This window comes from Muscardinus avellanarius, assembly GCF_963383645.1.
Source record: "Muscardinus avellanarius genome assembly, chromosome: 5".
Taxonomy (NCBI): domain Eukaryota; kingdom Metazoa; phylum Chordata; class Mammalia; order Rodentia; family Gliridae; genus Muscardinus; species Muscardinus avellanarius.
Genome location: NC_137790.1, coordinates 10406286 through 10432175, shown reverse-complemented (window position 1 = coordinate 10432175; position 25890 = coordinate 10406286). Strand labels below are relative to the sequence as shown.

Sequence of the window (25890 nt, the reverse complement as noted above, 5' to 3'; positions counted from 1 at the left end):
ATCTGCACTGTCTGCTGTATTAATTTAAACACATTTCTTTTGGGCCTAGTAGCTCTGGGAGAAGATTCCGGGTTTGAATTCTGGCTGGCTGACCTCTGACCTCTTGACGATTTTGTGTCTTGGTGCCCATGGCTGGAAGATGGGTACCTAAAACTTCTCCTGCCTTATAGATTTTTGGGGGGGAGGAATTAAGTGATCTGATATGAGTAAAATCATGAAAAGAACTCTAGCAGACATATTCAAAAGTGTGTGTTTGAATACAAAGGCCTTGACTATTTTTTGTTTTTGTTTTTTGAGGTATTGGGGATGGAACCCAGGGGCATTTTAACTCCAAGCTATACCCCCAATTCTATTTTTTATTCTTTATTTTGAAACAGGGTCTCATTAAGTTTCAGAGAGCCTCACTAAGTAGCTGAGGCTGGCCTCGAGCCTGCGATCTTCCTGTCTCAGCCTCCCAAGCGTGGGGATTACAAGTGTGCGCCGGCATGCTGAGCTGAATATCAAAATCTTCAAAAATTAGAAAAGTATGACAGTCGTTTCTATGTCCAAATAGTAGCTCTTTAATTAACATAGTTTCTTTTAATCATGGAGCACAAAATGACACTCAGGATAAATAAAAGAAAAATAAGCCGTGCTTTTCTACTGCCTCATCTGCTCCAAAAATCATTTACCATTTTAAAACTTATTTTCCTTCTCCAAGTTAGAAAGAACATAATGTTTTCCATTGTCGCGTATGCTTTGATACAAAGGAGAGCCACAGAAAAAATCTCAATGAGAATATAACCTTGGGTATAGAAAGGCCACGATCCCTAATCATGAAAATGCTCCACCAAAAATCCCTGAGAACTTGCAGTCCGTGCCTCGGAGTATACGACGGAAAGGGCCAGCCCAGAGTGACTGAGAGGACGGAGGCTGCTTCACCTAGCACATCATGGCTTTTTTTTGTACTGGATATGGAACCCAGGGGCATTCTACCTCTGAGTTTCATTCCCAGTCCTTTTTTTAAATTATTATCTATATTATTATTGTTATCTATATTATTATTTTATTATTATTTTGAAATAGAGTCTCACTAAGTTGCCCCATGCTGGCCTGGTCTTGCAAGTACTGGAATCATGGGCATGAACCAGCAAATGGCAGTGATATTACCCAGTCCTCAGTAAGCTAGGGTGTGTGTATGTGTGTGTGTGTGTGTGTGTGTGTGTGTGTGTAGAGCCTCAGTAGGCTAGGGTGTGTGTGTGTGTGTGTGTGTGTGTGTGTGTGTGTGTGTGTGTAGAAAGAGAGAGAGAGAGAGAGAGAGAGAGAGAGAGAGAGAAAGTTGGCTCCCCCTGGAAAGTTATATTTGAATTCCCATACAAAGTACTCTACCACCTTAAACCTCAGTTTCCCCATCTATAAAGAGAGGGACTCTGTGGCCGTCTACAATACGACATCATTGGATTCTCTGCTTTTATCTTCTAAGCACGTGTAACATGTGGGTCCCTGGACACTCCCTCTGTAGCCCCCAGCTTCAGCAGTTCACAAGCTTCATTAAAACACTGTTCATTTTTTTTCTTTTTCTTTTTGGTACTAGGGATGATTGAATCCGGAGGCATTCTACCTCTGAGCTCTACCTTTGGCACATTTTACTTTTTTATTTTGAAGTGGGGTCTCGCTAGGTTGTGGAGAGTCTTGCTGATCTGCTGAGGCTGGTTTCAAACCTGTGAATCTCCAGTCTCGGCCTCCCAAGTACAGGGATTACAGGCGTGTTCCATCACGCCTGGCTCTGCACACACTTCTTGGGGCTGCTGTAATAATGACCACAAACAACAGAAACCTATCTTCTCACAGCTCTGGCCACGAGTCCAGAATCGGAGCGTGGGCAGGGCTGCGCTTCCTTCAAAGGCCCTGGGGGAGGAGACACTTTCTGCCTCTTTGGCTTCCTGCTTGGGAACAGGCTCTCTGTTCCAGTAACTGTTTCTGTCTTCTCCTGCTTGTGTCACCAGCTCCAAACCTCCCTCTCCCTACAAGGACACCAGCCATGGACGCAGGGCCACCTTACCGTAACTTAATTACATCGACAAAGTCACTATTTCTAAATAAGAGCATATTATAGGATTCCAGGTGGATGTGAACTTTTAGGGGACACCGGCCAACCCAGTAGAGATGGGAAATGTCCTAAGAGCACAACAGGCCTGTTCCAACCTCTGACACATCCTGCTCCTGTGGGGTCCTCCCGTAACTAACTGTCCTACCCATAATTTCCTAAAGGACAGCCCAGAGCATCTGCAGTCATAATTCTGGCATTTTTAGGTCTGTGTAGAACTTAGGACTTTTCAAACGCTCTCCCATGGACGGCTTCATTTGGGTCTCAAAACAATCTCATGAAATAGACAAGGCACATTTTGCTGCCCTTCATTAATAGGTGGCAAAGCCAAGGTTCAGAGAGGTTAAAAAATCTCTTCCAAGTCCCACAGCTCACACACACGACAGAATCCCTGTCCCCAGGCTTTCCGCTCACTGATTTTTTTTTACGTCATTGCCACTGACGTCACGAAACTCCACCTGCCAATTCTGTGGCGCTGGCACCAGTAACACAAGCTCCTTGTCCTTCGTCTGTGTCCCACCTCTGCCCCCCAAATGAACACTGTCCCTGTGACACTATCGGGCATACACTGTCCTCGACAGCTAACTGAGAGCCTGGTTCGGCATTCAAGCGCAGTCTCTGACAGGGCTGGATTCAAGCCGCTGGCTGTCGAACGCTCACAACCTTCCCTGGTTAACCACAGATGAGCCCACTTGGGCAAGAAATGCAACCGATGTGGATGGTTGTGAAATCTCTGCTTGTCATGGTGAGCATGATTATTTTAAATCCATCGCGTTGTGCTCAGCTATGAGAAGTCTCCATCCGAGTCCACACCAAAGCTACCCGGTGGGGCGATTCCAGCACAATACTGAGGGGGTGCTCAGGAGTCGCCCATGCTGGATGGACTCCACTTACAGGCTGGGTACAAGGACATCGGCCTATTATCTTATAGACAGAGGTGGTGACGGTTTCCTTACAGGTGAAGATGACATCTGTCCACAGGGTGAAACCCTGTCTTCTGCTTCCTTGTGTCCCTCTAGCTGGACCTGGCACCACCCTTGACCAGGGGCCCCAGGCAGCCACTGGACACGTCTGACGATGCTCTGCCCTCACCCGCCAGGGCCTGTGGCTGCCGGGACTCAGCTCTTCTTGGCCAGCACCTGCAGAAATGGGAGGCGCGCCCTGGAGCACACGGGTTATTAGCCAAATTCCCTCATTAAAATGACCTGTGGGCCTGGTATTTTAAGTACGTGGGTGTGGAGAGCAAGAGACGCTCAAGTGTTTTTCTCTGCAAGCTGTGACCAGAACAGCAAGGAAAGACTGGATAAATCACAACAGCCTCCATCCTGTGGCTGTTTAGGACGGAGGGCAGGGGCCTGGACTGGCAGGGAGAACTCGTGTTCACCGTCCCACTGTGGGTGCGTGGGGGGGTCTCGCTGGCCACGGCCCCGGGAGACCAGCCGAGGCATGGCCAGTGCACAGAAGGCTCCAGGATGACCGTGGGCACTACCAAGAGGCGCTGGGCCCCAGAGGGGCGGGCTATAGTGTCACAAGTGCCCTGCAAGCAGAGTTGCAGGGGAAGCTGCCAAGAAAAGGAGGAAAATGGAGACCTTCCTTCTCTTGCACAGGGAAACCTGGCCAAAGCAGTAGCATCCATTCTGGTCAGTTGTGTTCCGGGAGGACCACGATTGAGAAGCAAGAACACCGGGACTGAGGAAGACAAGACAGTGGGAAGAAGGAACGGGGAGAGGAGGCTTCTCTTAGCTTGTGCTTAGAAGCAGCAAGAACTTGATTCTCAGAGCTGCAGAGGTGGAAATGCAGACGGACAGCTAACAGTGTGGCCTCTGGAGCTGGCCTACCTACCCTCAAGCCCCAGCTGTGCAACTGAATGCTGTGCAGCCCCAGGCAGGTTACTTAGCCCCTCTGGGGGCCCAGCGGTGGCCTGTCGAATGGAGGTTAAGAGAAGCCCTTGTGTCTCTGAGCTGCATTATACAGGTTAAATGAAATAACAAATATAAAAGCAGCCTGCAGAGCAAGCTCTCCGTAAGTACTAGTAAAATTATTAAGGGCATGACAGATTGGATTTCACAAAGACCAGGGCTGGGAGAGGTCACAGGAGGAGGGGCTGGGATGAAGTGGCTGCTGATGGTGTGTGTGTGTGTGTGTGTGTGTGTGTGTACATGTGTGTGTGTGTCTAACAGGTGATAGAGCTGTGACCAGGTCCAAGTTCAACTCTATCTCCCAGTTCATTTGTGCCTCCCCAGCTGGCAACCTCTGTAAGGCACAACTCTGACCGCCATATAACCAGGCCAGCCACAGCAACACGTGTCGTCTCCCTGGACGCCAGTCTATCCACCCAAATGCCAGGGCACCGAACTGACTGCTTTATTTAGTTGGGAAGAAGGTCACGGGGGAGCCTGCCTGGACACGCAACCGTGACAGGCTCTCTGCAGTGGGGCAGCTTTGAGGCTTGGCTGTGACCTCTGACAGCCCATGTGGTGTAACGAAGCCACGCCTGGATCCTCCAATTCTCGTGGCCCCGCACATGCTCGGCTTCTCACCACATGTGGGAGACCTCAGAATTACTGCAGATGTGCACATAGCTCCCCAAAAAGTTGAGTGTGGGGACAGGCAGAAAAAGCAAAAGGAAGCTGGGCATGGTGGCGCAGGCCTGTGATCCCAGTACTTGGGAGGCTGAGATCGGAGGACCGAAGGTTCAGAATCAGCCTCCACCATCGTGAGGGGCTCTTAGCAATTTAGTGAGACCCTGTTTCGGAATAATAAACAAAATAGAAATGGGGGGTGTAGCTCGGAGGTAGAATGTTCCTGGGTTTGCTTCAATACACACATACACACACACACACACACACACACACACACACACACACAAAACAAAAAAACTCAGCAGCTCAAAGCCTTTCTTTGCCCAAGTGTGGAAGACTGTCTTTAAAGGCTGGAGTTGGTCACAGTTACAAACCAGCAGGGTCCTCCTCTGCCCATCAAGGCAGGGGTGGTCCTCCTCTGCCCATCAAGGCAGGGGTGGCCCTCTCCTGTATATGAGCACGTCACCCAAGGCTGAGGTCGGGGTAGACAGTACTCTGTGGGGCTCCTTGGTGGCTCTATGACTGTCCCTATCCTTGGTGTAGTTTTGGACCCATGAATCATCTTTTCCTTTTGGGGGTAGTTTTGGGGGATGTGAAACTTGCCCTTTGCCACCCAGAGGACCCGCCTGCCCTGGGATGTGGGTTATCCTCTTTAAGGAGCACACACATAACATTTTTCTCTCAGTGGTGTCTCTCTGCAGGAAAGCCAGTCGCACCCACAAACTTGAAGCAGAGAGCAGGAAAGGGAAAATGAAACGCAACTTTTTTTTTTTTTTTTTTTTGATGGTACTGGGGTTCCTGGAAGCCCTTCTACCTCCGGGCTACACTCCCAGACCTATTTTTATATTTTTATTTGGAAACAGGGTCTCCTAAGCCAGTGCCCACGGCTGGCTTCGAACCTGAGCGATCTTCCTGTCTCTGCCTCCCAAGTGCGGGGATTACAAGCGTGCGCCACCACGCCCAGCTGAAAGGCGGCTTTTGAAAAAACAAGAGAGCTGAGTGTGGTGGCACACGCTTGTAATCCCCGCGCTTGGGAGGCGGAAACAGGAGGATCGTGCTGGTTCGGAGCCAGCCTTGCTGGTTTAAGAGACCCTGTTTCCAAATAAAAATATAAAAATAGGTCTGGGAGTGCAGCCCGGAGGGAGAAGGGCTTCCAGGAACCCCAGTACAAAAAAAAAAAAAAAAAAAAAAACCCAAAGAACCAGAAAGATATCAAAGTGAGCTCTCTGCAAGTTCAGGAAATTCCCGAAGACCTGCAAGGTTGTAGAGAGCTTTCTCCCTGGGCTACAGGCGAGTCCAGGTATGATCACAGCCAACTAAGTGTTAAAATCAATGCACCCTTAGGTTCCAGTGGTAATCTGCATTTGGGTATTTTTTCCAATATACTTTTTTTTTTTTCCAGTACTAGGGATAAAACCCAGGGGCATTCTACCTTCGAGCTACATCCTCAGCCCTATTTTTTATTCTTTATTTTGAAACAGGATCCCACTGAGTTGCAAAGGGCTTCACAAAGTAGCTGAGACTGGCCGTGAACCATGATCCTCCTGTCTCAGCCTCCCAAGGACTGAGGTTATAAGCGTACTCCACCACGCGCCCAGCTTTCCAATGTACTTTCAATTCATATTTCTCTTTTTCACTGGAACGATCTAACACAAAATGCATGCATCTGCTTTTTTTTTCCCATTCCTTTATCCAAATACCACTGTTTTTTGACAGCAGAGTTGTATAATTAATTTATTTGAGGATTTCAACTGGGTGCAAACTCTTGGACTTGTGCAAATATCCTGGCTTCTCAAAATGGAATTGAAGGGAGATGTCGGTGTCTCTCTGCTGGGGTGTGAAGTGCCCCGAGTGTGCACGATTATCCTTGTTCAGTGGCAGCTGACTCCACACAGGCAGGGTGCACCCCAGAGGCCCAGGTTACTGGCAAAAAACAAATCTCCGAAGCCAGACTGGCAAGTCAGGGGCTTCAAACACAGAATTTGGTTTTCCATAAGACAGCGTCTGTATGGAATGATGGGTCATTTGAAAAATAGCTGTTTTACTTGGAGAACTGAAGCCATGAGAGGCATTTTCTCTGGAGATGTTTCATGGAAATGAGGTGTTTGGAGGCAGAGATCCCATTTGATTCATCACTGAGTCTTTTGTTTCGAGGTTACAAAAAAAAAAAACTTTGATAAATGAATCAATGAACGACTCTGTCAACTTCCAGTTTGAGAGTTGGTTCTGTATGACACCTAACTCTACTTGGAAAGAATCGTGTTTCTTTTGGGGCAGGGAAGAGCTCCATCTTACAAATGAAGTGGATGAGCAGGCCCTTTCCTTCACGAAGCACGTGCCCTCCATGTTGGTATCCACTGATTGTATCTGAGGATCCAACCAAGCACGGGTCAAAAAATATTCAGAAAAAAGACATCGCAGTCAGGCGTGGTGGCTCACTCTTGTAATCCCAACATTTGGGAGGCTGAGTTAGGAGGATCAGGATTGCGGTTGTCAGATAGTCTCAGCTACTTAGTGAAGCCCTTTGCAATACAGTGACACCTTTTTTCAAACTAAAGAATAAAAAGTCTGGGGGTGTAGCTCAGAATGATCCTGGTTTCCATCCCTGGTACTGCCAAAAACAAAAAAACAAAAAAAAAAAGACACTGTATGATGTACTGAACACACACAGACTTTTTAAAGTGTCATAATTCCATAAACAATATAGCCTTGCTGTTGCTGTAAGCATTATAAGCAATCCGGGCATGATCTAATATAAATGAGAGTAAAGGACACACGCAGGTTATATGCTAATGCTATGCCCAGTCTCATAAGGGACCGGAGCAGCCGCAGGGTTTGGGATCTGTGGGGCTCCTGGAACTGGGATCCATCTCCCACCAACAGTGAGGACAGATACGTCACCGCCCCCAAAGCCCCCTTGATGCTCTCCTGCAATTCTTTATTTCCTTTCCCCAAATTTCATATTCCCTTCCAATCTTCCTTTTTCTTTCGGTATCACAATTCCCAGGGCCTCCGCTGAGTAGCCCAGCTTTAGCCCAAACATGCCTGAGAGCACGAATCCCCAGCCCTCCGTATCCAGGGCCACACTCGCTGCTCTGTCCCTCTGGAGAGCTGTCTGGCTGGCTCACCCACATACCCCAGGCCCCACTTATCCAACACGCTGTGCAATTCAGCCACAGGCCACACGGGGCAGGTGACCAGAGCGACCTCCAGGGCTGGCTGACTCCTCACCCTGTCCATGTCCAGATCCCAGGGCTTCAAAAGCACAGCCCCACAAGGCCGGCAGCTGCGGCATGGAGGCCCGGACCTGGCCACTGTGAACAGAGGGCGCCTGATCATCAGATGCTCTGGTAGGAGGAAGGCAGGTGGCTGCTGCTCAGAGGGTGGAGAGGGAAGCCTGAGGAGGACACGTGGGATGTTTGCAAACTCTAAACACGTCTCAGGCTGCCTGAGAGAAAATGAGTGTTCAATCTCTGAACTGGACTTGAAGCACCCCCCAGACCCTCCAAATATTCTTTCTTCAAACTGCAAAGTACATATTTTCCTGCGATTTATATCTGGTGATTGCACATCTCTGCTTAAAAGCTGTTGATGGCTCTCCAGGTCATCGGGACCTGCCCGAATTCCCAGCGTGGATGTTCAGGCCGGTCCGGGCCTTCCTGCCCCATCCCTCTCCACAGCCTTCCCCTCCAAGCCCCTGCTAAGGCCAGGTTTCCCAGCCCAGTCTGCTTCTCTGCTGGATGCCTCTACTTGCGGAGCCTCCCTGTCACCTGGATTTACGAGGTCACGCACCACTGCCCTTTGCCCCTGTCACACCTGTCCTTTGCCATCTAGTCCTCCACTCAGAACAGCGATGGCCTGCTAGGTGCCGTGCCTTCACTGACCCCGAAGGTTGGGGCTTTCCTTAAGCCATCCCTTGTATCATTAGTGTTAGCTATGAACCAGTGAATGAATGAATGAATGGGATGATCATGGGGGATAAGGCAGGAAAAGAGTGATAATAAAAGAGAAATCGAGGTTAGATTTCTACAACGCACAGTCAGCACCCAACAAATGCTTGTGATCATTACACCGTCCTGCCGCGGGCATTTGTGACTAGTTGTGAAACTCCTGTTGTCCCAGGCACTCTCTTTTTACTAGGTCCACAGTAAGATAAAAGGATAGAAATTCTTGTCACGAAGGGGTAAAGAGTGGAAAACAGGGTCACCGGTCGCTCTCGCTCAGGGAGCCGCGCGGCTCCCTCAACCATCCTCACTGCAGAGGGAAGAAAGATGCCAAGGTGAGCCGCCCACCGCTCTTCCTCCTCGGTCTTATTCCAGGCACGCCGTCTTGCTTCTCCCAGCCTAAAGACCTTGAGAGGCTGGGTGCAAGGCATCCTCATACCTACTGAGCAGAAAGGGAAACTGAGGCCCCACAGGAGACCCTGGTACATCTACATCTTCATATGACATCCCTCTACCTTCCAAAGATCCACGGAATCACTGCCAATAGGCGTGTGTGCTTCTACGGGGTGATTATGAATCGGAGGAGTATTACACGGGATACAATGGCCTGGGTATAATCTAGAGCACAGGGATTTGGCCAGAAAGCAAGACAATAGCATAGTAAGACGCCTCTCCAAGGATCAGCCAGATGAATCCTTTCTCTGCTTTATTCGTGGCCGGAAAAGCCATTCACTTGCAATGCATGGGAATGCCCAGAAACAACTTGAACAATGACTTCTGGTGGAACAGCCAGAGCGGCCTGAAGGACACTCCAAGGCGAGCCCTGGTGACATACGGAAAACTCCCCGGACCAGGGTGGAGGCACAATTACCGCTCAAGAAGAATGTGACGCTCCTGGGTGCCAGCGTGCGCAGCCCGGAGACAGGACAAAGGGATTATTCTGCTTCATTGTCGAAAGGCAGTGTTTATTGTTAAAATAAGGTTGGGAATGAAAAAGAGGCATTATGAATCATAAATATTTGCATGCCATTAATGTTTGGACAAAAGAGTTGGAAAGGCTCGGTGGGGAGGACTTCTTTTCCCATGAAAAACAGTGCTTCAAATTACAGTACATATTTAATTTCATCTCTCCCACTGCTAATCTGAAATCGCAGTGCTGTCGTGTAGTAACCCTTTCGGGACTTCAGGGCTCCACGGGACTGAGGGATAAGGATACGGCTAATGTCTCTTCTGGAAGACTCGGTCAACATAGGCCAAAAGAAAGCAGGCCCCTGGTGGATGCCACTGCTGGCTGCTGCTAATCCTTAGAAGCTGGCAGCTGTCACAGCCTACTCCAGAGTTAGTGTCACCGCAGAGATTTTGCTGAGAGAAGGAATAAGCCCCAGCCTAGGACACCGCACCACCAGCCCCACAGAACGAGGCTTTCATCAGGCTCTGCCAAGCCAAGCAACTTGTTCGTAGACTCAGTTTTAAGCTGGCGATTCTCAACCAAAGGCAACCCTCTCCCCTCCCCTGGAGAAGCCTGGCAATGCCTGGTACATCTAGGTCTTCATACGACATCACACTACCTTCCAAGGATTCACAGAATCGTTGCCAATAGGCGTGTGTGCTTCTATGGGGTGACTATGAACCAGAGGAATATTACACAGGACACAATGGCCTTGGTACAATCAGATATTTCTGATGATCACAACTGGGAGGGTGGGTGCCACTGGACACTGGACAGAGTCCAGGGATGCTACCAAATATTCAACAATGCCAAGGACAGCTCCCCCTCCCTACCAGGAATCACCAGCCCGAAACGTCAGTAATGCTCAAGTTGAAACATCTTCCTCTGGGGTGGGGGAGAATCTAGTAAAATCCATGTAACTACTTTCCCAGCTCTGTCCCCTACAAGAAAGCAATCCTGGGAGAGTCATTCATGTGCAGATATGTAATGAGCGTCCACCTGTTGCTAAGGACGCCGCCATTAAATGTGTACCGCATGGCGCCTTTCTAGCCGAGGGCTGGGTCGTTTGTTTTGGAACAATTCTGGGTAGTCCCTTTTCTGGGGGTTTTCAGGCCCCTCTTAATTTCTTTTGTGTGTGGTACTGGAGATGGAACCCAGAGATATTCTACCTCCAAGCTACACCCCCAACCCTATATTTTAGTGTTTTTATTTTTTGAAACAGGGTCTCATTGAATTGCGAAGGGACTCATTAAGTAGCTGAGGCTGTCCTTGAACCACGATCCTCCTGTCTCAGCCTCCCAAGTGCTGGGATTACAAGCATGCGCCAGCACGCCCCACCCCTCTTCATTTATCTTCCACAGTGCTTGGGTCTCAGTGCCCCCTGCAGTGTACCCTGGCCACCTTCACTTGCTGGGTAGGTCCCTAAGCTCCAGGCCAGCCGGCCGGCCCTGTCTAGGTCACTGTGGGAATTCCCAGTGTGGAAAATTAACTCGTAAAAGTCACAAAGCACCTGACAAACAGCTGAGCTCTAAGCTGAATCTGGAGTCAGGGTCTCTGTGTTGAGTTAAAGCCAGCCAGCAATCCAATAGAAAAATAAACAAAACAGTCACAGACGGCTACTAGTCAAGACATCAACCTGCTGCAGAACCCAGAGGAATCTGTGTCCAGACTTTTGTTTTCAAATCATCTTTGTCTGAATCTCAGTATAGAAAACAGGTGACAGTAAAACTAACCCCTGGGGCTGGCAGGGGGCAACTCCAGGGAGCTCCAAGCCATAATCTCCCGGCGGGAGCCACGAGCCCAACAAGCCCAGCCTGTGCCCCAAACCTGGACTGTCCTCCAAGCCAGCCCATCAGGCCGGCCTGCAACCTTCTTCCTCCCATGCTCTGCATTCATTTTGACTTCTACCTTGCATTTTTATTTCTGGACCCTTTGTGGAGTCAGGAAGGTCTCTGTGGACAACATACAGCGGGCTCTGCTTTTAGCACTTTTTAAGTGGAAGCTGCCCATCACATCAATTGAAGTTTCTGGACCAGTAGATCTGTGGCCCCTCCAGGAAAGTCTCCTTCCAGGGACAGAGCACTGAGGGTCCTGCGGAGCTTGGTACTGTCTCTGCCATCGCTGAGGACCTGTTCCTGTGAGACTGCTGCCACGGGGCCTCAACAGCTCCTAGAAGAGCTGCCCCTGAGTGAGGTGTGGAGGCCCATGCCTGTAATCCCAGTACTGGGGAGGCTGAGACAGAAAGATGGCAGGTTCGAGGTCAGCCTCAGCAACTTAGGAAACCCCCCCACCCCCTCCCCAGAAACCTAGAGAGGTCTTGTTTCAAGGCAAAAAATATTTAAAGATGGGCTGGGTAGAGCTTGAAGGTAAAATGTCCCTGGGTTCAATCCCCAGTACTCTTCAGAAGGAAAGAAGGAAGGAAGGAAGGAAGGAAGGAAGGAAGGAAGGAAGGAAGGAAGGGCTGGCCTGCTCTGCTGTGTGAACTACCCACCTGCATCCTCTCCTCTCCTCATGCCACTCCAAGCCCTAACACAGGATGCCAAGCAGGGCCGACAGATGTGCAGAGATGGCACAATTCTCTGCATATATTCTTTTCTTTCTTTCTTTTTTTTTTTTTTTTGTAGTACTGGGGATTGAACCCAAGGGCATTCTACCTCTGAGTTACACTCTCAGCCCTACTTTATTATTATTATTATTATTTTATTTTGAAACAGGGTCTCACTCAGTTGCAGAGGACCTCACTAAGTTGCTGAGGCTGGCCGCGAACCTGGAATCCTCCTGTCTCAGGCTCCCAATGATTGGGATTACAAGCGTGTGCCATCACACCTGGCTACATTTCATTTTTCAAAAGCCTTTAATATTTGGTGACACTAAGTTCATTTTCTATTCTTTGTAAAAAATTTGTGTGTGTGTGTGTGTGTGTGTGTGTGTGTGTGTGTGTGTTGTTCTGAGGATGGAACCCAGGAGCATTCTACCTCTGAGTGATACCCTTAGCTCTATTGTTTATTCTTTACTTTGAAACAGGGTCTCGCTGAGTTGCAGAGGGCCTCACAAAGTAGCTGAGGCTGTCCACGAACTGCGATCCTCCTGTCTCTGCCTCCCAAATGGTGGGATTACAAGCGTGCACCGCCACGCCCGGCCTTTGTAAACTTTCAAAATTAAGTTTTCACAAATTTTGTGGGGAGGTAGAAATTATCAGGGAGGAGAGGCAAGGAAGACATTTAGAAATTTATGAACACGGCCCGGCTATATCCGGAGTGCTCGATCTCAGAGTGCCTGGCATTTTGGATTAGTGTTCTGTTGCAGGAAGCCACCCTGCACTTAGGATGAGCAGATCTCTCTGGCCTCTACCACTAGATGCCAGAAACACTCCTTCACCCCAGTAGGAGACAATCAAAACATGTGTACAGATATCGGCAAATCTCCCCCAGGGATCAAGAATCATTCCTAGCAGGGAAACACTGAGCTAGGAGAGAGTATCCTTAAAACTGATGATCAGGGAGATAGGTAACAACTTAGACCTGCCCCATGGTTTCAAATAAAAGGAAGTAAGGCGACACATTTATTCTGGGTTCCGGAGACACCATGTAAAGAGGACGGCATTGTGATTAACAATAGGACTTTAGGTTGCTCCCCTCAATTTTGGAGAGATAGATAGATAAATGGCTAATATTACAAGGCCAGGTGATGGTTTCTAATACAAAGAAGGAAGACAGCTGGAAAGACCCAAAACCAGCGCCCAGAGCAAACCGGCCAACCGGAAGCTTTCCACCTCCTCAACAGCCCATCCCTCGGGCCTTGTCTGAGATCTGATAAGCGCGCAGTTGTCAGACTGCACTCGGCCAACCTTATTCCCCGCTTCTCCCTTGTTTGCATGAGGCGACTCCTTAGAGCCATATACCTCGCCCAAGTGCTGTTCAGTCCTCCCCTCCCTGGACAAGCAGCCCCTTGGGTCAGTCAGCCCAGGCTGCCCCTACATTCATAGTGACCATCTGAAATCGCATGGTAAAAACAGGGGGTAATATTTTTTTTCCTTTTGTGTGTATGTGTGTGTGTGTGTGTGTGTGTGTGTGTGTGTGTGTGTATTCAACCCACAGGCATTCTATCCATCTCTGAGCTAAAGCCCCATCCCTATTTTATTTTTATTTCATCTCACTAGGTTGATAAGATTCTCTCTACTTGCTGCAGATGTCCTCAAACCTGTGATCCTCCTATCTCAGCCTCCCAAGTAATAGGATTACGAGAGAGTAATCCAAGTTGAAAAATAATCAGGAAATTTACCTACATCTTCTTTGAGAAAAAAAAGCAGTATAGGAACTTTCTCACTGAAGAAATCAGAGGAAACGCATTTGGACTTTCAGAGGAATGTCCTGGGCCTCTCAGAAGAGATGGCTGGGGTTCCCCCACAAGTTATGGGCTCGCTACAGTCTCAGAAGCTCGTTGGAGAAAGTTTAGTGCCAGCAGCAGGATTCCATGTGCTGGAATCCGGAATCAGTGTGGTGCTAAATGAACACCTTCATTAACTCCACTCCCCATACACCCAAACACATCTCGGCTGTATTTGGGACTCCCGCTGGAACTGGCCCTGGCAGGTAGACACTGCTGAAATTCACCCGTGCAGGATGGAGCTTTCAAACTGGCGCGCGCAGCTGATGGTCCTCACAGGCCGCTCATCAAACCCCTTCTACTCACTTAATTTCTCCCAATTGCTTTATTTGGGCTTTACTTGAGAAGATATTATTAGCGTGAATTTAGACCTCGAAAACATTTTGGTCCAAGCAGTCTCTCAATGGAACATCTCGCTGGCTAAGAGTTCATCAGAGCCTTCAGAGCCACACACCCACTGCACACAGACAGTACCACCAGCCCCTCTGTATCCACAGAGCGCCGCGGCCATAGACCAAACTTTCAGAAAAAAACTGCAACTACACTGAATGTATACAGACTCTTTTTTCTTATCATTAGTCCCTAAACAATACAGTATAACAAATGGCATTGACACTGAATTAGGTATGATAAGTACTAGAGGTAATCCAGTGTGATTAGGTTATATGCAAAAAACACCACCATTTGATGTAAGGGGCCGGAGTGTCTGTAGATTCGGGTATCAGAGGTGGGGTCCTAGAACCATACCTCCCCCACAGATACGGAGGGGCACTGCTCGTAGTTATCCATAAACATCCCCTTACTAATCTAAACTTGTTTTATAATCATCAGCAGAGAGGGAACAGCCATCAGACATTACACCATCCCTCTGTTTCAACAAGTCATTTTTCATTTTCAGAAAAAAAAAATGGAGAAACACAGAATATGTTCTTCTATAACCAGGCTCCCCCACCCTCCCTTGCCCCTCGCCAACCAGCACAAAAAGAAAATACAAAACTGATTTATTAGAAGCAGAGCGGCGTTGCAGCCGTTGGCTGGGTCGGTGTTTATGTCTGTAATGCTTGCTGCCGAAACAGGAAGCTCTAAAAACCACTCAACCTTTACTTTTCTCCAAGGCACTTTCTGATTGATAGTCTTCTGTCCTGACCAAAAAGAACTGGCTCCGCCAAACGCAAGCTGGCTGGCAAGGAAGGGGTCTAGAGTGGGTAGAGAGACCGGCTGCTGCCATCAACCAAAAAAATATTGTTTGTACAAATAACCCTCAATTAAGAAAAGCTGTCCGACACCACTGGCAGTACCCTGGCACTTCATAAAATCAGCGAGAGAACCAGGAATGGATGAATTGTGACACTTTGTTCCAGGCACAAGAAGTTTTTCTCTGGTCTTTGCCATGGCTGGGCCACCCCGGGCTTTTGGCAGGGTGGGCAGGGAAAAGAGGTGTTTGGAAGAGAGGGTCGCTCATCTTTTACTGGCAGATGTAAAAGAGAATTAGAAATTTCATCTCCCAGAGATGAATTCCAGGGACATCTGGTGAGGAGTCCAAGCTGGAGACCCGCCACCCGGCGGTCATGTTTGCTAGGGCTGGCGGAGACTTGCTGCATCAGAAGCTGGTTGTTTTGTTTGTTTGTTTGTTTTTTCATTATTACTTCTTACAGTTAATTCTCAAGAAAACCAGGTGGGCATGGTGGTGCACACTTGTAATCCCAGTGTTTGGGAGGCTGAGATAGGAGGATCGCCGTTTGTGGACAGCCTCAGCTACTACTTAGTGAGGCCCTTTGCAACTCAGTGAGACCCTGTTTCAAAATAAAGAATAAAAAATAGGGCTGGAGGTGGAGCTTGGAAGTAGCCTGCCTCCGGGTTCCATCCCCAGTACAGCAATAAATAAATAAATAAATAAATAATCGGAAGAAATCCAATTTCAGTCTGTATGGTATTTTAAAGTACAACTCAGTAACAACAGAGGGGAGAAAATGGAGGAAAATGGGCAAGTGGCTTTTAAGGTAACTCATGCCTCTTCCTTTTATTCTCTCCTGGACACCCAACTGCCAGATTACATGGAGAATGTTCTCGATGGAACATCTCTGGGGTTGGAAGATGGATTTTTCCTTCCTCTGTTATCTGGCTCTGTAACCAAATAGAGAATGACCTGGATCCTGTGATAATGTGGTGAGTCATTCACAGCATCTCTGTAAAAACCACTACGCAAAGATATGTGTCTTCATGGAGAATACTTGGTGCCTTTTATCTTTTCCCAAATCTAGCTTCGCTTCATCTCTAACGCAGTCTCCTACCCATCAGAAAGACAACATCGCCATGTTGTACGCCAAGTAATGTCAACTAACTTAAGTGCAAAAATGCCTTCGATAACCACTGTAGACACATACGAAGCAGCCCAGGTTGCGACCGGACAAACATCGCCTCAGGGAAGATAACCACAGGCCGACTGTAATGAAGGGATCTCATCTTAGACATACACCGGGAGCGCCGGGTGCGGCGGGCACGCTTGTAAGCCCAGCATTCGGGAGGCTGAGACGGGGGGATCGCGGTTCTCGGACAGCCTCAGCTACTACTTAGTGAGGCTCTTTGCAACTCAGTGAGACCCTGTCTCAAAATAAAGAATAAAAAATAGAGTTGGGGGTGTAGCTCGGAGGTAGAATGTCCCTGGGTTCCATCCCCAGTACTGCAAAAAAAGATAAATCAACAAATAAAGGCACCGGGAAAGGGTACCATAGCGAAAGTGGACGAGGTTGAAGTTGCAAAGGAGAACAACATAAACAACAAATTCCACCAAGAGATGAAGCCCGGCAGGCTGGAGAGCACCCGACCTCCCAGAGCCGGGCCTGGGACCGGCCTTGTGGCTCTACAGCCGGGGCCCACACCTGCAGGAGAGAAGGCACTGGACTTTCCATGACAGAAGGGCCTACCTTCCTGATGACCCTCACCAGGGCAGGTCAATAACCAAAGGAGCCTTTACCAAACAGCACAGGAGGAGGAGGAGAAACAAATCTGCCTGACTGACTCCTTTATTTATTATTTTTCTAGGCATCTACTCTGTGAAGCGCGGTGCTAGGTTGATCCTGCATGGTCAAGGCAAAGCCCCAGAATTCTGATCCCTAGCCTGGATTCATGAATTCCCTGGAAGGTCTACCTACCAACTCTGACTAAATTGGATGATTAAATTGTCCAGGGAATTTTGTGCACATGTGCATTTTTCCCCCTTAGGAAAAGTCTTCCAGAGGATTATCAAAATTATCTATGACATAGCCAGGCGTGGTGGTGCACACTTGTAATCCCAGTATTTGAGAGGCTGAGATGGGAGGATCCCAGTTCATGACCAGCCTCAGCTACTCAGTGAGGCCTTTTGCAACTCAGTAAGACCCTGTTTCAAAATGAAGAATAAAAAAATAGGGCTGGGGGTGTAGCTCGGAGGTAGAATGCCCCTGGGTTCAACCCCTGGTATCTAAAAAAAAATTATCTATGACATCTTCAAGAGCTTAAAAATTACATTCGTAATTAAAAAAAAAAAATCCTGCAGAGGATGCTGTGCCTGAATTTTCAACGTGGTTGATGATAACGTTAGGTAGATTTCTTCTTTGGTTCTAAAATGAAATAACTAGGATGGTGATTAAATACTCCAACAGGGACAGAATGCTCACAGATGCTATCGCTAAAAAAGGTCTTAAACATCTCTCCCCATGGTACACTTTCTTGCAACTCTGAATGGCTCTGGAGTACCTGCATTAATTGCAAATATAAATTAACGTTAACGGCTATGCCAGCTCATCTCACTGAAGAGAATGCCTTTTGACCCTGAACTTGGGATTCTCTGAAGGTCATTGATAGTCCCAGAATGTGTGGTTTAAATGTACATTGTTCCGAATGAGCATGTGGGAGCCCTCCCGCTCTTTGTGTTTGGAGGTCTTTGGAGTTTCCCTGACTTCTCAGAGCCCCCTGCCTAGATCTCTCCTCCTGGGAGCGGCTGGCTATCTTTTTCTTTCTTTGTAAAGGTGGTCAATTTACATGGAGATACTGAATATCAAGAAACATTCCAGTGGTGAGATAGACACTTGAACAAGATTTTAACTATCTGGGAGAAAAAAAGAGGGGAAAGAAGTAAAGGAAGAAGCTTTGGGTTGCCCCGGCCTTCACCAGTATTTTTAGGGGCTGGAGCAGTCTGTATGGCCGTCCAAGCTGGACAGGCAGGTTTTCCCAGTTACATTCTGAACATCAGCCAGCACTCAGGTCAGATCTGTAGAACAGAGAAAACCCCTTCCATGTGCAGTCACTGGGAATTTTTTTTTTCCTTCTTGCAATACTGAGAATTGTAACCCAGGGTGTTCTACTTCTGAGCTATATGCCAGCCCAATTTTATTTTATTTTTAACTTTGAAACGGGGTGTCGCTAAGTTGCTGAGGGTGTCTCTAAGTTGCTGCGGCTGACCGTGAACCCGGGCTCCTCCTGTCTCAGCCTCCCAAGTACTGGGACTCCAGATGTGGGCCACCATGTCTCTGGCAACATCTCTGATCTCCACAGTCTGGCAGCTGGTTAAAGAAAAAGGACATCCTTTTCTACCTTTTATTCTGTACTAGGTGTCCTGCTCCTTTAAGAATCCATCAGACAGGTGGCTTTTGACAAAATTCGATATTGGCATCAAAATATAGGGTAAGCCAGTGTCCAGGACCTGCTGGGTCACCTCAGGGTGCATCAACGCCAAGGGCGTGTTTTCAAAAACACAAAACAGGAGATAATCTTAAGATCACGTAATGAAACATAATGGAACTTTTAAAGGATAAGATTCAATGAAGAAGATTAAGGCTAATTGTCAAAATTAGTGAGAATCGTCTATTCCCTTCTTAATGGGAAGCAAGTTGTAAAAAATAAAAATAAAAATAAAAGAAGAAGAAACAAGAAAAAATCTAGCAAGTTCTGATGTTGACATTTATACCTGAAAGAGCAAAATCAAATTGTATTTTATGACTATGGAGTAAAATTATGAAGCAACCTCAAATCAGGCATCGTGTGTGTGTGTGTGTGTGTGTGTGTGTGTGTGTGTGTGTGTGTGGTACTGGGTATGGAACCCATACACATTCTATCTCTGAGATATTTTATTTTGAAACAGAGTCTCACTAAATTACAGAGGGCCTTACTAAGCCCATGAACCTGTGATCCTCCTTTCTCAGCCTCCCAAGTACTGAAATTACAGGCGTGTGTCACCATGCCTGGACTCAAATCAAGTCTCTTGACAGCTCACTTTGTATTGTAGCATTGAGTACCCCCCAAAAATTGTTCAAAGTCAATCCTACAAACACTAACCATAATTGGGTCAAACATCCAATTAAGGTTCCTGTATTTTTTGACTACCTATTATCATTCATGGGAAAGAGACCCCATTCAAAACAAATATTGTCTGTTTATAGCACTTAATTTTTTTTTTTTTCATGCCAGAGTATGAGAAGACAGCCCAGCCTTAGTTGCAGCTATTTTTCTTCTGGGGGTTTATACAAACTCAAGGGCACACTGGCACAAATCAGTCAGCTGAACGCAAACAATCCACACCTTGGGGAAACAGCTCTCTGTTCCCCAAGTAAACACAAGCACCTATTAGTCACCCACTCAAAACAGAAATGGCCAATGCCCGAGAAGACAGCAGCCCTCACCACCAGAAAAACAAGCACGCTGCTTTCAAAATCTCCTTCTTTATTATCACCGACTTACTGCGCACTGCCAGAAAGCCACTATTGAACTTCTTATGGGAAAATGTCGCTGGCACAGACCATTAAAAGCTCTCAGAACTTTCAGAAGCAAAATTTGACACACAGACCCACATAGATGCATATCATGATAATGACACTGTCTTTTGGAAAAGCAACCAAATGACACTCAGCTATTGATTTCCTAAAGTAGAAATCCCCAAGAACTGAATTAGGATCTTTAGCTAGCTGGGCGAAGTGCACACCTGGACTCCCAGTCCTTGGGAGGCTAAGACAGGAAGACTGCAGATTCAAGGCCTGCCTCAACAAATTATCAAGAGCCTTGGGCACTTAGTGAGACCCTGTTTCAAATAAAAACTAAAAAGGGCTGGGGGCATAGCTCAGAGAGAGAATACCCCTAGGTTCAATCCCCAACAACACAAATTGTTAGCTAGACAAGTGGGCATGGACCAGGCCGTGGGGCCTTTATTTTTTATGGCTTCTCACCCTCTCTGCCAGATACTCATCCGAAGCCTTCAGGATATTTTCTAAAGACGCATCTCTGAATCATAATGTGAATTCCATTTACTGAAAGGCAGGGACTTTTTAATATAACAAGGGAACCCATTTAATGACTGATGCTTTTATATCTTATAGTATCATTCATGCTTTCAATAAGTGGATATAATTTTCTTTGCATTACCCTATTATTAACAGAGTTAGGACTGTGAATGTATATTTTCAATCATGTTATAAGTTCTGTTTTTAATTTTCTCCAGCTATGATTCTAGCATGAAAATACTCCAGATAGCTATGGTTGCAAAAGCAACAGCCCAAAATCCAATGCCCATTTACCTCTCTCTCCTCTTCTACAAATTAAAGTCCCCAAGAATACAGATTTTCTAATATTTTAATGCTTTTATAAGGAGTAAGGATGACTCCCGTAGTCAGTCCTTTCCTTTATCTCCAATACAAGAGCTCTTACTATTAGGTATTTATCATATTTTGTTGATAACATGTGAAATAACTTTTATTCCCAAGCTTATTGCAAAAAATAGGTTTCAAAACAAACTACCTCTTTTAATTAAATGGTTAGTACTTGTTGCTATTTCTAAAATATGGCTTAGACTCATCCACTGCAGAGAAAATATAGTGTTTGAAATGAACTGGAAACAAGAGATTACAATAAACCAAGAGTCCTCTTTCTACTTTAACACTTTGATACTGGGTTACAGATGAAAATAAACAAAATTACCCATAAAGCCAAACTAAAGCAACATTTTCTTTGCATAATCTGGTCTGTAACATTATAAGCACCAGAAATGTTAAGTGGGCTCGATCTCCCCCTAAATCATCATAAGGCATTCAAGAAACACAACAGGAAGTTCACATTGCTGTCAACGGAACTGACACTATTTTATCCTGAAAATGGCAAGCTTGCAAGAAACTATGCTTCCAAATTCATACACTAAGGATATTTTAATGTTATTCAAAGTAATCATTTGAAACTCTGTCACTTGTCACCAATAGCACATGCATCATAAGGAAAAGGCTTCCAGTAAGTAGATATCCGATTATTAAACAGAGAAGTCCATTGTACACTGTGTCCATTTTGATGAGTTTTATATTTTCCCATTCTAGTAAAATTCGGAGAGACTTCATTGAAACTCACAGTGACCATTTAGCATGTTCCAAATCAGTCTTCAAGGAACTTAGCAATGGACAGCAGTAACATGAGGTTAAATTCCACCAAAATATTAAGTTTTGAAGTAAATATTTTTAGACAGCGCAACACGAGAAAGACCACCGCTGCAGCTGCTACAGGTTTTACAATCTGGGTTGGGCACCACGTAAACACTTGGTGCTTCACGTTTGGTTTGACAGGTACGTACCTCTTCCACTCCGCCCGACAAACCTGAGGTCATTGAATCTGGCTACTTGGTTCTTCATGGCTGCCGTGGCATTTCTCAGCTCGGCCGAGTAATTTTCGTCATTGCCAGCCATAACAGTGACCAGGGTGCCATCTGGAACGTCCCCCAGAGCCACCACCTACACGCCAGGCAAGAGACAAGTGCAGGCATCAGGAACGTTATACGTACACTTTGATGTCATTTGTAGAGCTGCTGTTCTGAAATTAAATCGATATCAAATGCTACCTTTTACGTTGCAGAGAAATAATAATCATAACTTAAGCAACACAGTAGAAAAGTTATTCGTGGAAAGATTTATATTTTACTCCATTATGTGTAACTAAAAATAATTTGCTCAATAATGAAACGTTTACTAAATTCATCCACTAAAGCCACAGAAGGTTTTAACACAGGACTACCGAGAACACAACAACTACCAAGGACTTTGAAAAGCTATGTTCTCGTGAATGTCCAACCATCTCGTCTTAATTCCTCCTATTCGAGAAACAGAATGTTTTGCGTTAGTTTAGAACTTAACCCATCTTGTAATTTCAGCTCTCTACTGGCAGGACTAACTAAGCCAGGGCTTTTTAAGCCTTTCAACTTATTTCTGCTAAAATTAAATTCGACCTTTGCCGACGATTCTCGAGTGATTTAAGCTGTCCATTTGCTCAGGGTCTTTCATTCCTTGACTCCCTACGATGACAGTGAGTTTTAACAGCATGAATTCTGGCATGTCAGGGGAAGAAAATCCAGAAATGTCCCTTCTGATTACTATTAATTACAGAATGGATAGATCTCAGAGCAGAGGGCTCCCACTCCAATGGTTCTCAAATCAAGGGGGAAACTCAGCGGCATCTGTATTATCTGTGAGTCGCAGAGATGACTTAATTACATCCCGGCAGATGACTGAGGTTTTCTCCAAACCCTGACTGATCCTGCTGAAGAATTCCTTTAATGTAACTGAAAAGGTTTGGGCTTATGATCAGGATTATTGAAAAAAACTGATAAAATATTTTGATACTCAGGGAATTTAAAAAAAAAAAGCAATTTCAAGGTAAACTGCCCCATGGCCTAAAGATGTTTTGTGCAATAACACCTCATTTTTAGCCAGTATCTGTGTCCCTTCTGGAAACTGTTTTCTTGGTCTAGACATTAATTATTGGCTAAGCTTTCTATTGTTTCAACTTTCCAAAGTGGTCGTAGAACTTCAAATCAAAATGCTCCAGGTTTTCATCTGTTCCCCTCACTATTGATAGCCTGTCAGATACTTTCTCGGCCAGCGGCGAAAGCCGTGTTATTCATTCCAACCGTATCAGTGTATAATTTGGTGGTGGTGGTTTTCAAAGCCGCACTAGTGAAGCACTCCGTAATCTCTGGTTCTGATTGCTCGCCCTGTCTTACACCTCCCGGCTTTTCCTTAACCACTGCTCCATAATTTGGGTTAGGGATATTTTCATTCGTCCTCTTCTGTAGGCAAACAGGACTGCCAGAGATTCATTTGTCTGATATAAAAATCGTGTTTCTCAACATTCTCCTCCCCATGGTGTGCTTAGTCATGACCCCTTCCCTGTGTCCTTCAGATAACTATCTACTGTTTTTATTCATTGTGTCTGCTTTACCTCCTGGGTTCGAAGGAGAATGACAGTCAATGAACCCAGTCACTCCAGAGGGGAAATGCTCCAGGTCCCAAGACCTCAAAAGGCCGATCGAGTCTCGTGGTCCAAGGTGAGAATTTTCTTCCGCTATTTTATTCAATTTGCACTATCAGACAAAGTCTGGGCCTTTTTACCTCTATTTTTAATCCTTTCTTTGCCAATTTGTTGGGTATACTTTCTATAAAGGAGATTTTTTTTAAAACATTCTTATTCTCCAAGCAATCTCTCATTGAATTCTCATTATACATGCGTTTTTGCCATTTAGTTAAGAACTGGAAAAATAAAAAAAAGACTCCCCGATCAGTCCATTGATCTCTTTTACCGTTTTTATCATTCCTTTCTTTTCCTACAAAATGTGCTTGCTGAGTGCTGCTCTTTTCAGGCTCTTCACGACTTTTTCCATTCCTTCTTCACAATTTTCACTTCCCTGCGCGAAATTAGCTCACAGTGTTGAAATACCCTCCCTGGACAGGAACTTCTACTTCCTCACCCTCCCCTCTCTGTGGTGACCCAGGCTTTTCTGTTTTGAATTCAGTATTCAATTAAGTGTCCAGGGTACTGGATCAATGGCATGGCTTTCAAAAGGAGTAACTCATTGTTGGAACTGAGTCTGTAAAGAGATTAAATAACTCCTGTTTTGTAACCACCCAATGTTCCTCCTCTGTGTGTTTCGGGGATCCCTGCCGGTGCCTCTCAATCAGTCCAATACCATCTTCATTAGCAATTTGGCAAGCTCACAAGATTGACACCAAACAGAGCATAACATTATCACGGTGGCTAGCTAAGAAAAGGGGGTTTGGACTTCAGAATAAAAAGAAACTGGGTTTTAACTTCTACCCCTCCCACTTTGTAAACTGAGGCCCCAATCAAAGATATTTGGGAGCCCCAGTACCACTTAGTTGGCCTTTTATTGATCTCTGAAGGGTTTTTTTTGGGGGGGGGGTAGAGGAATTGTTTTCCAGGGAAATGTCACTAACAATGTTATCTTGTCTAATTAACAAGCATATTGAGTTAGATTAAAATGTTTTTAAATTTAAAGCTCTCATCTCTGCTCATTTGATCCAGATTATGTCATTGATGGGCAACGTGAAAAGAAGGAAAAAAATAATCTAAGTTCAAACAAGAAAAAGAGGTAACCAGACTGAAAAGCTATAAACAATAGGTAAGGAGACACAAACATTTGCATTCTGAGGCAGACCAAACAGACAAGAAGGGACTTGCTAGCTAAAGAGATCTCATATTTTGTTTTTACTTCTCTGTTTTTAAAAGTATCAGGAAGTTGGGCAAAATATCAACTCTCCTCTACGCTATATGGGGCTCCCAGTTACTGTTCTTGGCTAGCGCATGTGCAGTTCAATCTGGCTTTTTCCACCCATTCTAATTAGGTTGAAATTACAGTTGCAATTCATTTACTTCAAATTCCTTAATCTGCCAGTGTTTCAAAGAAGGCCGTGGAGTGGAACAGAGACTTCAACCGAGATGACACTTAACGCATAGCTCGGGACCATGATCTGGCCGCCAGCAATGTGATTATTTCTTTTTTATGAAAGGCATATTATCAGCAGTGTACAAGGGCTCTGAACTTCTCTGCTGAAGGCAGGTTTATGTCTTTGGATTCTGGTATACCGGGGCCTAAACAAACTGTAACATTAGAGTCTTACAAAATCTATCATAAGTCATTCAAACAGCTCGCTAGGCTGTTTCTCTAAATACTGGGCAACTCACGGCAAATTTGACGGAGAAAATTTACTGTTTTCTCCGTAGTAAAAATAAGTCCCTCTCCTATGCTAAAATAAAGGTCTTCCATGAGAAGGAAGCAGGGCGGAGAGCAGGTTGGGATCCAGGATAAGTAATTAGAATAATTTTAATCTCTTTTTAAAGAAACGTCTTATTTTTAAACTTCTTGTTAGTTCCGAAGATGAAAGCCGAGGATTTATCCATAAAACTTCGGAAGACTCCTAAGGAGGCTCTCATCAATATCATCAGACTTTATCATTGTTTCACAGTTTTTTCTTCTTTATCACAGGGAATCTAATAATTCTCTGAGGGTTAACTTCCTAAAGAGATTGTCTGAAACTTAAAATGCAGATTTTTAAGGAGTCATTTCTGTAGCGATGACTCAGGAGGTGTTGGTGGGTACCTGAGTACAGAAGCATCATGAGACCACAGCGAATCAAGCGAGGACACAGGCAGGTTTTGAACTTCAGATTACTTTCATCCCTGACCCCTGTGCTTGTTCTTGCGCTAAAAATTCTGTCTACTCTTTCCTTTATACAACTAGCAGGTCTCCTTAGAGAAGGGGCCTGTCTTTGGGGGACTTACTGGTAACAAATAATCATCAACTGGTCTGATTTCTCTACTCTCCTTTTCTTCAAATGTTCTCAAGAGACCCACTTTAACTTGTTTTCAAGAAATATATGTCTTGACCTTACAGTACAGGCTATCGATTACTCAGTAAAACAAATTCAGTTTTTTTTTTTTTACAGTGAATTGTCTCAAGTCATTTGAAAAAAAGGAAACTTCTATAGCTATTGCAATTTCTGCTGAAAGGAACTCTCTAATGGTTCAGTAAAGCAATTTGTATAATTTTTCATTCTTTTAGAAGAAAATAAATAATTTCAAGCAGGTGGTTAATACTTTTCATTGCTCAACTTCCTTTTTTTAATCATTTAGTGTCTTGACATA

The 25890-nt window shown here is 45.6% G+C and overlaps 1 protein-coding gene across 3 annotated transcripts in view; it reads right to left on the bottom strand.

Moving 5' to 3' along the window:
* RUNX1 (RUNX family transcription factor 1) overlaps positions 1-25890 on the bottom strand; it is a gene marked incomplete at both ends in the record, with an annotated part of 264148 nt that overhangs the window by 70264 nt on the left and 167994 nt on the right. For all 3 annotated transcript variants that reach the window (XM_080695878.1, XM_080695879.1, XM_080695880.1), the window contains one exon: positions 21530-21686. In XM_080695878.1, coding sequence (XP_080552004.1) covers positions 21530-21686 — 157 coding nt within the window. The remainder of the gene's footprint in view (positions 1-21529; positions 21687-25890) is intronic.